Genomic DNA, 16,324 nt, shown 5'->3' on the forward strand with positions numbered 1-16,324 from the left:
AGTAAACACGGCCTAATTAATGTACGCGACCAAGTACTCCCAGCACTCAAATGTAACCCTGTTGTGATGTCTGAGAAAGCGAGAATATTTAGAGAGGTACGTGAGAAAGCACACGGCCAAATGTCGGTTTCAATTGGTATGTTTGCTTTGTTCTTGGATTCTCTTTATTTTGTGTACCACTCGTCCATTCCCATCGTCTATCAGATCTTTTAGTGTACTAAGTTGTGAGGAAACAATCCCAACCATATCTTCTCATCAGTGTCACTTATTAACCTGTACCTATCAAGTACAACGTTAGAAAAAAAAATAGCTAAGATAATTACAATATAATCCTGCGTGATCCTAATCTACTGCCTCCGTCCTATAATGTTCAACGTTTGACCATTCGTCTTATTTAAAAAAAATTTACGATTAATATTTTTATTATTACTAGATGATAAAATATTAATAGTACTTTATACGTGGATAATTTTTTTTTAACTTTTTATACAAATTTTTCAAATAAGACGAATGGTCAAATGTTGGACATGAAAAAAACGAAAAATAAGGTTATTATGAGACTGGAGGCAGTAGCTAATTCCATTTAATGCATGTGATATGTTCAGAGCTTTAGAGAACCCCGATAGTTTCACTCGTTTCGCCGGTGCACCGATCAATTCCTGTTGATACACACATTCGGTCACCCAACTGCGTCTTGCACAGTGGACAAGACAAGTGACCACCAAGTAGGGATATATTCAGGCTCACATATGGCAAAAGTGCAAAGCGGGGAGCAATGTCGGCACCACATAAAGCCAGCCACGAGCTCGTGACAGAAAGCAAACAGGATCGATGGAAAGGGAGGCGAGACGAGAGCAGGTTGAGTAGTATATAGCAAAGCGGAAGAAGGCCATATCTATGCACACACGCATGACACGCCCAAGGTACAGTGTGCTACAGTCCCACGCAAAGACAGAGTAGAGAGGACTACGTTTACAGGCCGGGCGGGACCGGGAGGCATGGAAAGGAAAAGGCGAGTGCGTATGTAGCGTGTAGGTACGTAGCTGGCGGACCCGGCCGGCCGCGGCTCCGCACGCACGCGCGCGTACGTCGCGGCGGAATTCGCCATGATCGATCGATCGCCATGTAGGGAGCGGCATGTCGGGCCTCTCTTGGCTCGGCTAAAGCGCGGCGCGGCCTCGTCCGTCCGGGCCGCGGCAAACGGATGCGTGTGTGCGTGCTTGCGCGGCGCTGCGGGTTCCGTGGGGCCGTACCGTGTGCACGGCCGCACGGCGCGTCGCGGGCTCGAAACGTGGCGCCGGTGGCAGGAGCGCGCATCGGAATTGGCGAATTGCCTCCCCAGTATCGTGCCGCTGCGGCGCTGGCGCTCGCCAACTGGACGCCGGCTACATCACGTCACCCTACTGCAGGATCCGAAGTGGCAGATTTTTGGTTTCAGGCCTTGTGTAGTTGCAAAATAAATTTGGCAAAAGGGTCACGTCGAATATTTGGTCGAACGTCGGAAGGGGTTTTCGGACATGAATGAAAAAATAAATTTTAGATTCCGTCTGAAAAACGCGAGACGAATCTTTTGAGTATAATTATATATATTACTAATGTTTTATATCGTTGATAATATTTGAGGTGACATGTGAGATCAAAAGTACAGTATGGTCTACGTGAGTAAGGATTAACTATGTTCAGACTCTTGAGGATGGAATAATACTCTATTACTGCTTGATTGTAGATGGATTGTTTAGAAGTCCTCGACCAGATGCACGATATGCTAGATTTATTCCTCGAGTGACCCCATACTTCTCTTATAAACATAACTTTATATACTTTATATAGTAAATATTATATGTATAATACTTATACCTAAACTGCTATACATATAAACTTCATCCACAAAAAATATACACATAATTTTATAAATACAAACGTATACATGGACACATTCCATACACAGTATTGCATACAAATTTTTCATATTTAAATATTATATACACTATAAAAGAAACATGATGTGTATAAAAGAAAACAAGGGAAAAAAGAAACAACCGACAACATACTCCCTCTGACTAATTCGTGTGCATCATACGTTTCGGGAGGAATGGGCAAGTTTTGGTCCTACATGGGGAAATGATTTTCTTTCAGTTTTTTGATAACTCCAAAAATTGTTTCTGTGACATTAAAATTACTTGTGTTTTAAAATTTAAGTTAAAACTGAGGATCTATTTTAGAGCATGCAGAATTTAAGGCAAATACTCTAAGCAACGAAAATACTGCTGTGGGATGTATTTTAGTTTTTGAGTATAATAAATTGTATAATTTCAATTAGACAATGATTTTTACTCATGTGAGTCTGTGATGTGATTTGTGGCTCCCGTATCGAGGTGCCACACCTCTTCGTGGATCATCACAATGAGCTACGCTGAAGATGAATGGCGCTAAACGATTTGTCGAAGCTGTGGGATATAAAAAGCATCGATAGGGGAGTGTTGGCTTGTTCGGTTGGTTCGGGAACTGTAACGACCCTATTTTTTTTATTTCATTTAATTTTCACGTTTTGGTTTTTCACGTTAGAAGACCGACTCGTATGCATATCACCAAAATAGGAAAACACAATAGGACAAATAAAATCTTTTATTTCACTTACGTATGCATATTACATTCTTCTTTCATATTTCAAGTATACATCATCACCTATTACTATGAAAAGTACAGTAGCTAATTAAAAATATGGTGTTTATTCTAACACCAAATTAATTTAGGAGATTACCAGAATTTATCTTTTAGACACCATAAAAATACTGTGAGTTTTTCATGCCATATATTTTGCAACCAGACCATATAGGGGCACAAAATTAGTAGCATGAACCATCTCTACAAATTTCCATGAATATTCAATTTTTAGAAAACCCTATGTTTTTAGGCAATTACAAATCAGTCCCAAAACTCAGAGTTACCTCCTGAATTTTGAAAATATCAGGGGCTAAAATGAAAAAGGTATCAACTATCTACATTTTGCCAAAATTTCCATTTTTCTGGAATCAGTAAAATTCTCAAAATTTTCCACCGAGCAAGCAAATGTAAGGTGTCAAGCTCTAGTGCTGCCAGCAAGTTCTTTGCAGGTGAGTCACCTAAAAAAACACTGTACACAGTAATAAAATCTCTCAAATTCACCGTAACAAGAGTCTCACCAGTAAGCCATTCCAAATCAATTCACACAGCACAGCCGTAGAACTCAGTACAACCAAAGGAGAGTTAGAGAGAGAAAAATCTGAGCAAGAAGAGGGCAAGACCAGCAAGCTCAGGTGGAGCAGGGGCTCCAGCTCCAGAAGGAGCAGGTACTCTAGTTCAAGGAGAAGAAGATTGTTATAGCAAAATCATTCTGATCCAGAGAGTGGCGGTAGAAGTACAGGAGGAGTTTTACCACACATCTTTCAGTATCAGAATAGAAGCAACAAAAAGGTAACCAAAACTTTAAAAACAAAGGAGGAGAGGGGATACTGCATACTAATCAGTAGCATTAGTATTTTTAAATGGATATAAATTCACATAAATCTGGAGTTTAGGTTGAGAGAAAGGTATTGCATATTTTTTTTACTAGACAATCATAATTGGTCTGTGTGCTATTATAGTTCTGTAAAAATAAATATTTAATTCATGAAACAATTAGTGAGAAATAGAGCATGCATAAGAATCGGACATAGTTAGAGTGTTCAGTTTATTTTATTAGTATGGATATCAACCTTATAAGTATTTAGTCATAATTATCATCTCTGAAATATAATTACCTTTACAAGTTTAGAGTTAGACATTATTTCAGAACACTGCATTAGAGGAAAATTATTCTGAACCTAGCAACCACTCTGAACCAATATATAAAAGCTATAGAAACTAAAGTGTCAGATTGTAGTAGTAGTATATACATCCTAACTATATATGCAATCACAGTGAAGAACTTTAGACGAGGAGATATATGTGTGTACTGTATAGCAGGAGAAAAGGGGGAAAAAGGGATCCTGGAGTTAGTGAAATTACTTATGAATGTTGGGGTCACCGGAGTTGCCAGAACTGCAATTGGCCTTCTTCACGGCGGCCACCATCGGAGCTGGGTGCCGGCGGCCAAGGAGGCTGCATACATCCAGATCTAGGGGAGAAAGAAAGAGAGAGAAAGGTAGAGAGCAGTAGAGAGTGAGGGGCTTGGCAGGAGGCAAGCTTGGAACTTCGAGTAGCAGCAGCAAAGGAGTCACTATAGGTAGAGCACAGCAGCAACAGCAGTGAAGAAATGGAGCTGCAATGGCAGCAGCAAGGTGAGAGTGTATGTATGTGCGTGTGAGAGAGAGAGCAGGCAGGAGTAAGAGGAGAACAGTAGGTGAGGGGGTGCAGTGAGCATTCACTATTGAGTTATTTTAGTGGTTTGCTAAATAATTGATTTCATATATTAGAGTAATAAAACTTGAGCAAATGAATTAATTCATTTCTTTTCCAAACTATAATTTGTAAGTTATATACTGTACTATTCAATTATTTAAATTCTTAATTTCATCATATTGTTGATTAAATAAAGTCTATTTTTAAGTATTATTCAATAAATCACTTAAGCATCATAATTTAAATATCTTGAAGTATACATTTCAAATTAACATCGGAACCAAGGTTAAATTAAATAAAATGTATTGAGGTTAATATTCATAAGACACTATGCATATACATTGCATGCGTATATATATCATACGATCGGAATACGTTTTTATTCAGACTTTTGTATTGTCTTTTAGAAGTTCGAGTTCCAGAGGAGTCAATCATTTCGACTGAATCCGGAGGCACTCTTGGTGTTTTCTATCCAAGCAAGCCCATCTCTTGATCATATTGCTTAGTTATTTCAAGTATTTACAACCTATATAACCCTCACCATTGCATAGAAAACCAGAAGTTTACTTTTAAATGTTAATTATGTGCATGGATATATATGTGGATCAGTTCCTTGATGATCTTATTTGTTGGCAACTGGTACTTGTGTGTTGTGGAGTATATCATAAGGTTAACTAACAACTGCCATCTGGTATGCAAGCGCCGTAACGATCGTGTCGACCACATGACCTGGAATGGGATGGGCTGGCTTAGTAATGCTTTCTTAATGGCTTTATCCTGTGGGCTAAGGACTTCCGTGAACCCCGTGAGCGTGGGCTAGCGATGAGGATTGCTGTTGTTGCAGGATCCGACTAGATGACGTGGATTGCCGTTGTTGCGGGATTCGATGATTGATCTGCTGTTGTTGCGAGGATCACCCACAGAGATAACTGACAGATGGGATTGATGAAAAGCTTGTGATCTTAACCTTGCCGGCATAAAAGGTGCAGTGTGTTTAAAGCGCCGACAGGCGTGGGCATTAAAAGGTTTAAGACGTCTGTGGGTACAGCGACACACCTCTGCAGAGTGTATTGAATTGTGATATGTCACTCCCTGTTTCGGGTAGAAACTGCGAACGCGGCAGGAAAGGAACCTATCGGAGGTTCTACCCTGTGGTACCTCATGTGCAGTAGATTTTCAAATTAAAATTGGAGATTTTGAAAGAAAGAGTTGCCAAAATTATTAGGAATTCCTTGAAGGATCTTGGATACTATATTATTGCATTCAAACACTTCATTGCTATTGATGGTATTGTTGAGTACCTTTCGTACTCATTCCCTATGTTAATTCCTTGGATATAGATGTTGAACCATTAGATACAAATGAAGAAGAAGATTATACTGAAGGAGCGAAAGAAAAGCAGGCGATGGATGAGAACCCTGAAGGTCTCTATGATGACGTCGGGGTCGACGAGCAGTAGTGTGTGCTGCGTTGTCACAGTAGGGGTAGTAGCAGTAGAACATTAGTTTTTCTAATACCGGTAGTTGTACGAGTAGTTGGAGTGTTTTTGTTGTTTATATTTCTAGCTTCTACCTTGTATCTTTTGTTGTCATTGCTTGAGTTCGGTGTTGAGCTAAACTTTTAGTGTATTGTAATAATCGGAACCATCGTAAAGTTTCTGCTATGCTACTTTGATGGACATATTTCTTGATGAACGGAGTTTATCGAGTAATGTGTCATAGACCGGTATTCTACCTCGGGAGCCTCGGGAGTGGAATACGTGGGTCGCTTCAGGAACGGTCGGGATTGGGCCACAATTCCGATGGATCAGCCCGACGTGGATTAAATCCTAGCCCAAGGAAGAATACGTGTTCTGTTAAGCCCACTTGGGATTCTTCCCCAGCCCATACCGGCCTTTCCGACTCATCCCGGCCCTAGAAAAAAATCAGCTTTGGGGCAGGCGTGGAAAAAATCCTCTGTGTGGTGGCACAGATGAGGCACGACGTTGCGGCGGCGCACGCAAGTTGAGCTAACGGCGAAGACGACAGGGACCCAGGGGTTCGCCACTTCGGCCGTCGTATCTCGTTCTTCTCCTCATCCCCTCACCTCTTTCTCCCTTGTACCTAGGGTTCTTGGATCTTTCTTGACCGAGCGTCTCGCTGCCGTCGTGAGCACCTCTGGCATGGCCGTCGTCCCCTCCCACTTCCTGCCGCCGCCGTGAGCTCATCCTCCCCGTGGTGGCATGTTCTTGGCCCTCGATCCAAGCCGGATTTTTTTTCTTCAGCCGGATTAACCAGATATTATAGTATGTTTTTGTTTGCTCTGATCTTGGCGATCGAATGCAGTCAAACAACGTGTGTATAGGAGTAGTAGGAGCGGGCCACACCACATGCATCAACTAATCACTGAAAAAAGTTGGGCGAAAATAACCTGCAGTATTTTGACCAGTTCAGCTGCCTACTTCAGTTGCCTGCCTCCTCATAACTTTGCTCACACGTGGAAAAAATCAAGAAAAGATCGTACACTCGCTCTCACTGCCTGCATCTTCCATGATTATATACAATGTGTATTGTACTGCTACTGGTATAAGAGACTTGAGAGAGAGCGAATTGTTGTATCTGGCTTTGTTGACTATCTCTTGTTTGTTTTGGCTTGTTTGTTCAGTTGTTCAGTAGAGATAGGGGGGAGCAAAACATTCAACTTCAAGAACGATGATAGTGTTCTTTGTTGATTGATGATTTTTTATAGAGTGATTCTTGTTTCTTTCGATTATCTAATTTATGACTGCCATCCTTTAGTAGAAAAATTAGTTTGCCGGTAGTTTTGAAGGTGTAGGTCATGATTCTCATTGAAACTAAATTTTACATTATGCTACAGAACAATTTTACATTATGCTGCAGAACAATATGCAAATCTTAGCATTTTATTATTTAGATAAGAATTTAGAAATTGTAGGATCAAAATGTGGAACTAGGTGTAAGATGGGTTTCAATGCTCTTTGGTTGGTTTAGACTTTTAATAGCAGCTAAACAAGTTTAGACTTTCTGTAGCATCTAAACATGTTTGCCTATCTTGTTTTGTGCTATGATATGCGTAGAAACAAACGTGTCTTTGTTGTTCTTGTTTGATGTAATCACATGATGTTACTTCTCTATGTTGGTTGAGCACTCTGTACATCCTTTTTGTTCTACTAAAACGATGTTACAAACTTCAGCAACACAACATGTTTATGTCACGCAGAGACTATTCATATTGTAGAAGGAATATGCTTGTTTCCATATTTGGAAAGTCCTAGCCAAAACAAAACGCCGGATTATAGGAAGGGTTATGGAGAAAGCAAGCGATTTTATCTCAAATGCTCTATAGGGTTTGAGTGACATAAGAGGGATTCACTCAATCCCCTCCTAGATAGGTTCCATTTGAGGATTAAATCCCAAACAACCAAACAAAGCCTTTGAGAAAAGCAACCACGAAAGCAATGAGGGTATACAAGTGTTACTTTGCCACCTCCAAGCTTACCACACCGTCGCTGGCGTATGTCGAGAAGGCCTCGTTATCTAAGAGATTGACACAACGGCTTGGGCCTTCGAAGAGCCAAATTCGATCAGGCGGGCAAGCAACAGGGTGGGCTCCTCGTCGTCTTCGTCCGCTTGAACCCAATGGATCTTGGTAGATATCTTGGGACGTCGAGAATCTTTAGGGTAGGTACAATAGCAAATTGTAAACCAACTATAAATATATTTTAAGAAGATAAGAAAGGAAAGAAGAACGAGCTATATATTTATAGCCAGTTATAGTATAGACTTTAAGATACAATGTGTGTATGGCATGTGGGATCAGGTATTAATAGTATAGCATATATTTTATAAGTAACTATTATATGAATTAATTATTAGATTGACAATAAATAATTTAGAACTAGTAATTGGCTATGCCACGGTCGCGGCACTTGTCCTGGTCGTCGTCACCCCTGCACCCATTGCAGCCGTCGTGTGCAGCGAGGCTGTTGAGAGTTGAGGCGCCCTTCTCACCGTCGTTGAATTCGAGGGCCTCGTTGAGATCATAACGACGGCGAGGAGGAGGCGATCGACGGCGATAGTTGGGTTGGTTCGGTTGGATTTGTTTAGGAGGAATAAATGGGCTATTGATGGGCCGGACGCCTGGGCCGTTGGGCCGTGGTGTCGTGTGCGCGAAGTCCAGAACCCTAGCGAGCCGCTGTTCTGTTCTTCTTCCGCGGCAAGCCGTGGACCCGCGGTAGATTCGTCTCGCTCTCGCTCTCGCCTCTCTGTGATACTTGGGCGCCGCCGATTCGGCAGGTGGGGAGGAGAAGAGCAGCGAGCTCCGGCTACCGGAGCAGGAGAGGGGGGGGGGGAAGAGATGCCGACGCTGACGAAGCTGTACGGCATGGAGGAGGCGGCGCGCCACAACACCCCGGACGACTGCTGGGTCGTCGTCGACGGCAAGGTAGCTGCCGTCTCCTCCAAGCTCCCCGCTGCCGCTTCCTTGGTCTACTCTCTGCTGCTGATGGAGCAGCGCGTGTAAGGTCGCGAGATCGGTAGGTTGATTGGTATTTGGTAGGGGTGGGTGGTACGAGGCACGCCCCCTCCACCAAGATAACGCTCGTAACCTGCTCGATGGAATGGCTACTAGATCGCGCGCTCGATTTGTTTGTGCTAAACTACAAGCTTCCATCTTGCGACGAAGTAGAGATTCTTGGTGTTAACTAGTCAGGACGCGTGAATAGTGATTTGATATCGTGTGTTACGGTGCTGAATTATCATTTCTTTGCGGTTTCCTTTCTCTCGGAAAGCCATCATATTTGCCTGCATTGAAACTTTTGAAAGGACAAATTGTGCTAGGAGCCTAGGATCAGTAGAGAATCAGAGAGGTAATTCTACATGCTACTCCCTCTGTTTCAAAATACAAGGCGTATTTTGTTTTGTAGGATAAGACTTTGGCTGGATTATTATTCCTCGGCTTTTGCATGCACGTTTCCCGAAATACTAAACCGTCCATTTTTTGCAAAAAGTTTATATACAAAAGTTCATCACCTCATCTTTGTAGAGTAGATTTTCAATTTTATAGTAGTTAATTTCATCATTAAAAAATATAAAAAACAGATATTCTTTTATTTTTCATCGACGAAAAGAACAGAGCATATGACCAACGATTAATGCACTATTGATGAATGCACTGCAGATTTATGATGTCACCAAGTATTTGGATGACCATCCTGGGGGTGCTGATGTTCTTCTCGAGGTTACCGGTAGTGATACTTCCCCATTAATGTTGTGTTCTTGTTTCAGTATATTTACTCCGTAGTTTATTTAGGTGATCTGATCATATGTGATTATATGTTTTAAGGTAAGGATGCGAAGGAAGAATTTGATGATGCGGGGCACAGCGACAGTGCCAAGGAGCTAATGCAAGATTATTTCATTGGGGAGTTGGATCCGACACCCAGCATCCCTGAGATGGAGGTTTTCAGGAAGGAGCAGGATGTGGGCTTCACAAGCAAGCTGTTGGCCAATGCAACACAGTACTGGGCTATTCCAGTGACAGTAGTCGGGATATCAGCCGTTATTGCTGTATTGTATGCACGCCAGAAATGATAATCCTTTGTTACATTGATTGAAGGGCTATTTGTGAGGCGTTGAGGGAAGCTGGCCCATTTTTACCTGCTCATGGATGGTCATATGTATTTCTGTCCAGAGCCCAAAAGGTTACAAACATTGAGTCCTTAGGTACATTAATTCAAGTATTTGTCCAAAATTGATGAAAACTATTTTGTCGAGGTGACAATCATTCGATGAATCATTGGATTCAATACTATTTAGACATCCTTGAGCCAGCTACTGGCAAAACAAAATTCCATGCAGCTGTTGCTGCTTTTGAAATTTCTTTGCTTTTCAAACAATATATTGTTTTCTGTCTGAACCACTGCAGTTTTCTGTTATTTTATTTTCAGAATATTTACTATGCAATGCTAAAGTTACAAGAGAATATTTTTTTAATCAATCCTGGATTTTGATTTTACAACAGTGTTCTTGTTTTGAACATCAGATACTTCCCAATTGTCATCTCATTAGCTTTCAGTTTATACCCTCTGTCGAACTATTTGAATTTTGAATAAGGCGGAGATAGTTGAGCAGTAGATTTCAGAAAGATGTAAGGTAACTGTTGTCGGTCTGCTTTTTTCTCCCCTCGAAGTGCTTCAGATTCAACATTACTTGGTAAGAGTTGGTGAATTTTCATTCCTCGTGACTCTCCTGAGTCCTGAGTAATCTGGAAGGTTGCATTTTGCCTGATCCATTGTGCAGAAGTCTCACCCCGATTGGATGGGGCATTGCTTAAAGCCAGAGCAAGCAACCAACATGTGGAAGATGGGTTGGGTCATGGGTGCTGAGGTTTGCTTGGAAGTGCAACTGGCCAACAAACCAATAGCTACGGGCGAACCATATCCATCATTCCGTTGCAATGCATCTTTCTCATCTCATGGGTATTTATTCCATGCCATGGCTGGCATTTGGTCTCCTCTGATCTCTGAAGGCCTCAGGGCAGCAGCGCTCTTGGCACAAGCCAAAAACATGGAGCCCTTTGAAGAAGGCTGTGTGTGTCTGAGGACCTGGATCCAAGATCATCCATGAAGGTAAGAGTGTTTCAATGAATTCATGCTGATGTGTTTCTGTGCATTTTTGCAGTAGTTTTTCTATTTTTCTTGTAGTGATCTGGAGGTCTGGTTCTCTTTAGAGAAGTGCAGGAGATAGCTAGTTCCTCTAGTTTGGTTGAGAACCATCATATCTGTCCTTGCATTGGCTAAAGATTGTAGCTTCAATTTCCAGTATAAAAATCTGCGATGGTTCTCCGAGTCTTTAGGAACATCTCTCTCGTAATACATGCTTGTGCCAAGCTGGTACAATCCAAATAAAGAAGCACTGTACTTTAAGCTTCGATATATCCTTGTTGCTCGTTATCTTTTTATGATCTTTGGGTTGCATGTTCTTTCAGCGGTACACATCTTTCGTTTTGTTTCTCGTTTCCTGCTATTTGGGCAGGTGAACATTAACATTGGACATCGTAGTTCAATAGATCAGTGGAAGCAAGAAAACAAAATTAAATGATCTCACTCAACAACGTCCTTTCTGTTCGCAAAATCTTACAAAACATTATTATGGAATCTATACATGCACTACAAGAAGGGAAGTCATATAATTCAATTAAATTTCTGGCTTGCTATAAAATACAAAAGGTGCAACTGTAATTGCCTAATTTGCAGTAACTAAGTTCACCAAAGTGTTGTGGCCAGTATATACCAAACAAGAAATACACTTTGGCCCTTTTAACTTACAAAACACACATATATCAGCTTTCCTCAGCGTGACAACATCTTTTCTATGCAACCATGGAATTGAATGAACAAATGATCTGTTGCAGTGTACACCGTGGAGCCTGACAACATCTTGAATCTCATCGAATTTCTGGTTTCACTCCTCATGCATAAGCCAGCAAAGTAGCCAACACAATCCAAAATGCCAAAAGCGAGAGCGTCAATGGTTGCTTTGTTAGAGGACTTGCATTAGGCAACCATGGGTATGCATCTGGGGGTGGCATGACACAATTGTCACCATTGAAGTACACACGCCGTGGGAAGGCCCATCCCTTGTCAAAGGTGAAAGCCACGGAATCCTTCCGCAGAAGTAGCTCCGACTGCGCGTTTCCAAGTGGACCAGCTTGCATGAGCAAATCGTTGTAGAATTTTACTCCCCAAAACATCGCAGTATCATCTAAAATAGAAGGAACAAACACTGTCAGAGTGATAGAGGGAGCGAGGGACATCCGGACATGTCACAGGTGTATTCTACTTTTTATTTGAAAATAAAGTAGAACAAGCTACTTACTTATCCTGCTTCCATATGGAGTAAGTGGCTTGTAGTTGAAGCTAAACAGCTGGGTGATATTATCGAAGTTAGGATGCTGGACAACCAAGTTCCATTGTGTGTAGTTCATGCGATAGTTGAAGTTTGTGATCGTGATCTTTACTCTCCAGTATTCCTTGTAGTTGAGCTTCACATGCCAGTGGATTCTTATTGGGCACATGTGGGAAGTGCATTGGACAAGAGGTTGGCCGGTCCATTTGCCAGGGCCATCAATGGCAGATTGTAAATAGGGTGAATTCTCACTGTGGGAATGAATGGAACTTGTTAGAGCTTTTACACAAAACTAGAGTCTTGATAGGAACTGAAGTAAGAGTAACAGTTTAATAACTCACTTTACACAACTCCCAGGACTAGTCCTGTTGTTTTGGCAGCCACAAGAACATGTTGGGCAGTTCACAATTGTGTCATTGTAAAATGATGAGAGAGATACACAACAGGTTGGAGTCTTCTGAGCAAGGAACTGTGAGTATGTGCATGTCACATTCCATGTCACTGCAAGTGAAGTTTTTGTTCAGAACAAAAAAATAAAGAGAAATTTCTGGTACAAGACTTAACCTACCACAAACTAGTGTTCGTAGGTAATGAACTCATCACTTTGAGAACAATCTATTCTTATTCAACAGGTTACATTTTCTTATTAACCCTACAGATACGATAACCTAGATTAGATATGCAAGTTTTTCTTTCGTTCAGCACGAAATGCATTTATTCAAAGAGTGCAAGCAATTGATGTCATGCAGGAAAGAGAAAAGAACGAGATACTTACTTAGAGCTTGGGTTGCTCTGCGTCCATCCTGAGTGAAAAACTTAGTAGGCCTGACAATCATAGCACGCCCACATGTGTACCCAGGACCTGGGGCCTTAAGAGTGAAGTTCTTAGGCAGCTTAACTGTCTTATTGGTAGTTCCAGCAAGACCTACACTGATCTGGAAGGATGAAGCAGCATTTGATGGGTCCTGGTTAAATGTATTTATAACTCCTGCTTTGCAGCAATTGGCAATCTGCATGTTGTATGGGGTGCCTGGAAGAAGATCAACAATTGTGGGATCTTTCTTGCAACAGTGGGGTGTGTTACCCTTGAACTTTGAGCAATCGCCCTGCTCAGTGGTCTGTGCCCCAACCATCGACCAAATGACCTCCTTCTTTGCCCATGACCACCCCAGCTGCCACCCAGGTGCCTGAATGTGCCGGAACTGTTGGTAGTTGAACATTGTGACTACAGCCTGCACGGGAGAAATTTAGGAGATGATAATGATACACATACAGGGTAAACAAGATATCCATAATATGCTGACATAAGACTTGCTATTATTGTTATTTGTGGCATATGTTCATTACCAGTTGTTGGTTATACTGTCAGTCTACTTTGTAGTTTGTACTACAAGACAACTTCCATAAAATAAAATAAAATAAAATCAGGGCTCAATAATGGACTGAGATGCAAGATAGAGCTGGTGATGTCGGGTTGGTACTTACAACATAACCATCAGGAGTCCACTGCATAACGTCCCATTTTATCGTGATGTTCCCATTTGGATCCAGTGAATCAAAAGCCTCTGCAAGCAAAAAAGAAGAGCACATCAGAATCCCAAGCAAGAGAAGAAAAGACAGGTGAATTGGCACAGCAGAAGAAGCCAAAGTTACATCGCGTAATCGTGATTCCGATTTGGAAGGTCCACACTGCACACCTAAGTTCACCACCGGACCCATTTTAGAAATATATATTACGATTACTAAGAATTTTTCACAGTTTTTCCTCTCCTGAACAGATCTACCGTCGTGGTGAAGCTTTAGGTGAATTTGCAACAAAGACTGGCGCTGGTTAGTGTGAGAAGGAAGCTCCATGTGTGCTCAGCCCAATTGGCGCTAAGCTACCTAGTTTAACCCCAGAATTCGTGCAAACAAGAGTGAAACGAACTGAATGGAATCGAAGCCCAGCCGGAAGGACAAAAACTAGAAGCCACCGACACCGAATTGGAGCCACCGACAGTGCTCCGGGCGAGCCAACCGGGAGCCGCATTGCCCAAACACGCAGCGGAATCTCGTGGACACCTCGCCTCTCATCGCCCTCCTCCGCGATCAAGGCGCGTGGATCTCATCAGGCTCGCCGCCGGCCGAGGGCGCCGACCATCATCGACGTTTCGGGCCGACGGACACGCCCGCCGATGAGCAGAACGACGAGAAGGTAAACGCGGGACAGAGAGGAAAAAGGGAGTCGAACCTGTGGTGGCCGGCGCTGAGAAGAGCACCGCCGCCGCGAGCAGCGCGGCGAGGCACGCGACGGATCTGGAGGCCCCTCCACCCACCGCCATCATCCCCGGCAGGCAACCAACCACTCCCCCGCCGCCGAACAGTTACCAGACACCAAACAGCCGGCCGCTCCCGCCGATCTCGCGGTCCACCTCCCGGAACGTCGCGCGGCGGCGGCGTCGGGAGCGGAGGCGGTGGGAGATCTGGAGGGTGGTGGTGGTGGTGGTGGTGGGGCTAGTGGGACTTAAAGCATGTGCGGGTGCGGCCGCGCCGCTGGCTGGCTGCCGCCTTCTCCTCTGCTCTCTCTCTTCCTTCTTTTTTTTTTACCGCGACGACGCGGCGTCACTCACTCACTCACTCACTCACACGCACTTGGCCACTCTCTCTCCTTCTCTCTCCCGCGCCGCGGGGGCGCTCGTGGAGCGGAGTTGGTTATATTGGGGCATTTTCCTTTGCCGCGATGGCATGGTGCTTCGACCGATAGACGTGACGCGCTAACCTCTGGGGGCGCGTGCTTTTACGGGAATGCCCCTCGCTCACATCGCGTGGCTATTGGTGATGGGGGCTGGAATGATGTCTGATTTCAGACAAGGGACAACCGACAACCTGACAATCACAGGAGCTGCTTGAGGTCAATCAGCAAGATTTTGAAAAATACTCGCTATGTTCTAAAATAAATAAACCTAATACTGAATAAGACGCCTTTTAATATTACAAATACATACGTTAATTAGCAAATGTTTGAAAAAGAAGCTTTGGGTTGATAATGTGAATGAAAAATTCTGGTTTATGGTTCATTCAAATCATAGGAATTAATTCTTATGAAATTTCTTCAATAATCATCCGTAATAAAACCGTTAGATAAGACGAACACGACCTCCTATTGAGATCAGCGTACATGAGCCGCTTGTTTTTTATCAGATATTTAAAAGGCAAATTCGTACATTCAGATGGCCTCGTTTTATTAAATAAAAGTAAATATGTGAAAATATAAGCTAGAGTTAAAACATATTTAGTAATAATTCAATTACAACAATATAAATAATAATCACGTAAGCATTTTAAATAAAATAAATGGTTAAATAGGTGACGACAAGTCATAGCGTCATATATTAAAATAAAAAACCAATTACTCCAAACAGAACTTTAAACATATTAGCTTTTAGCTCCTATATGTCACTCCATTATCAAATGTTGCATTTGCTTAACGGTCATCTACTTAACTCTTATTTGTAATCTTAGCAGCATCAATTGATCTGACTCATAACGAGGCAATCATTCAAAAGGGGTTTGTTCCCCCTTCACTTTCACCCAGCTGCAGCCTGCAAGTAACTGTCACCAGGGGCAAAACCGGAAACACCCAGATCACGGCCGAGCTTTACTAGTTTTGTTAAAATAATGACAGAGGCTGATGACTTTGATTAGAGACTAGAGAGAGAGGACAAACCACACATGCGCCGACACTGCAGGGAATAAAGAAGAGCACAGCAGGAAGAGGAGAGAGAAATAGTGAGAAAGGGTAAACGAGGGTGTTCAGTTTAGTCGTGGCACTAATCAACCCAGCGCGTTGAGTGCACGCAAATTGCAGCAGCTTGAGTGAGGATAATAGGTGATGCAAGTGGACTCTAAAAATTGTCACGGAATATTTATGTTTATATGGAGAAGAGATAAAAGAAAAGAAAAAATAAACTAGATTTACACCCAACTACAACACAAGCTCCAATTATATGTATGAAAGATAGATCATACACTAATGATGCAGCGTATGTTTATATGTAACTAGTATATAAATTGACTAT

At 42.4% G+C, this 16,324-nt stretch overlaps 2 protein-coding genes and 1 long non-coding RNA gene across 3 annotated transcripts; 2 read left to right on the top strand and 1 right to left on the bottom strand.

The window, feature by feature from the left end:
* The first annotated feature begins 8,578 nt into the window (after window positions 1–8,578).
* Window positions 8,579–10,237, top strand: LOC102722942 (cytochrome b5). Its single transcript, XM_040522299.1, has 3 exons — window positions 8,579–8,802; window positions 9,538–9,604; window positions 9,703–10,237. Exons 1-3 carry the CDS (start codon window positions 8,716–8,718, stop codon window positions 9,948–9,950), a joined length of 402 nt encoding a protein of 133 aa, XP_040378233.1. The 5' UTR covers window positions 8,579–8,715; the 3' UTR covers window positions 9,951–10,237.
* A 618-nt stretch (window positions 10,238–10,855) lies between these two features.
* On the top strand, window positions 10,856–11,340 carry LOC102699293. The gene is made up of 2 exons (XR_423326.3): window positions 10,856–10,987; window positions 11,063–11,340. It is a non-coding gene; the product is annotated as an uncharacterized LOC102699293 (long non-coding RNA).
* Window positions 11,341–11,394: 54 nt separating this feature from the next.
* On the bottom strand, window positions 11,395–14,956 carry LOC102699487 (COBRA-like protein 3). Its single transcript, XM_006650541.3, has 6 exons — window positions 14,497–14,956; window positions 13,752–13,831; window positions 13,042–13,498; window positions 12,608–12,767; window positions 12,237–12,517; window positions 11,395–12,122 (listed from the first exon to the last, which is right to left on the bottom strand). The coding sequence occupies exons 1-6, from the start codon at window positions 14,588–14,590 to the stop codon at window positions 11,830–11,832; spliced, it is 1,365 nt and encodes a 454-aa protein (XP_006650604.2). The 5' UTR covers window positions 14,591–14,956; the 3' UTR covers window positions 11,395–11,829.
* Window positions 14,957–16,324: the final 1,368 nt, after the last annotated feature.

The sequence above is a fragment of the Oryza brachyantha genome, chromosome 3, assembly GCF_000231095.2.
Source record: "Oryza brachyantha chromosome 3, ObraRS2, whole genome shotgun sequence".
Classification (NCBI taxonomy): Eukaryota; Viridiplantae; Streptophyta; class Magnoliopsida; order Poales; family Poaceae; genus Oryza; species Oryza brachyantha.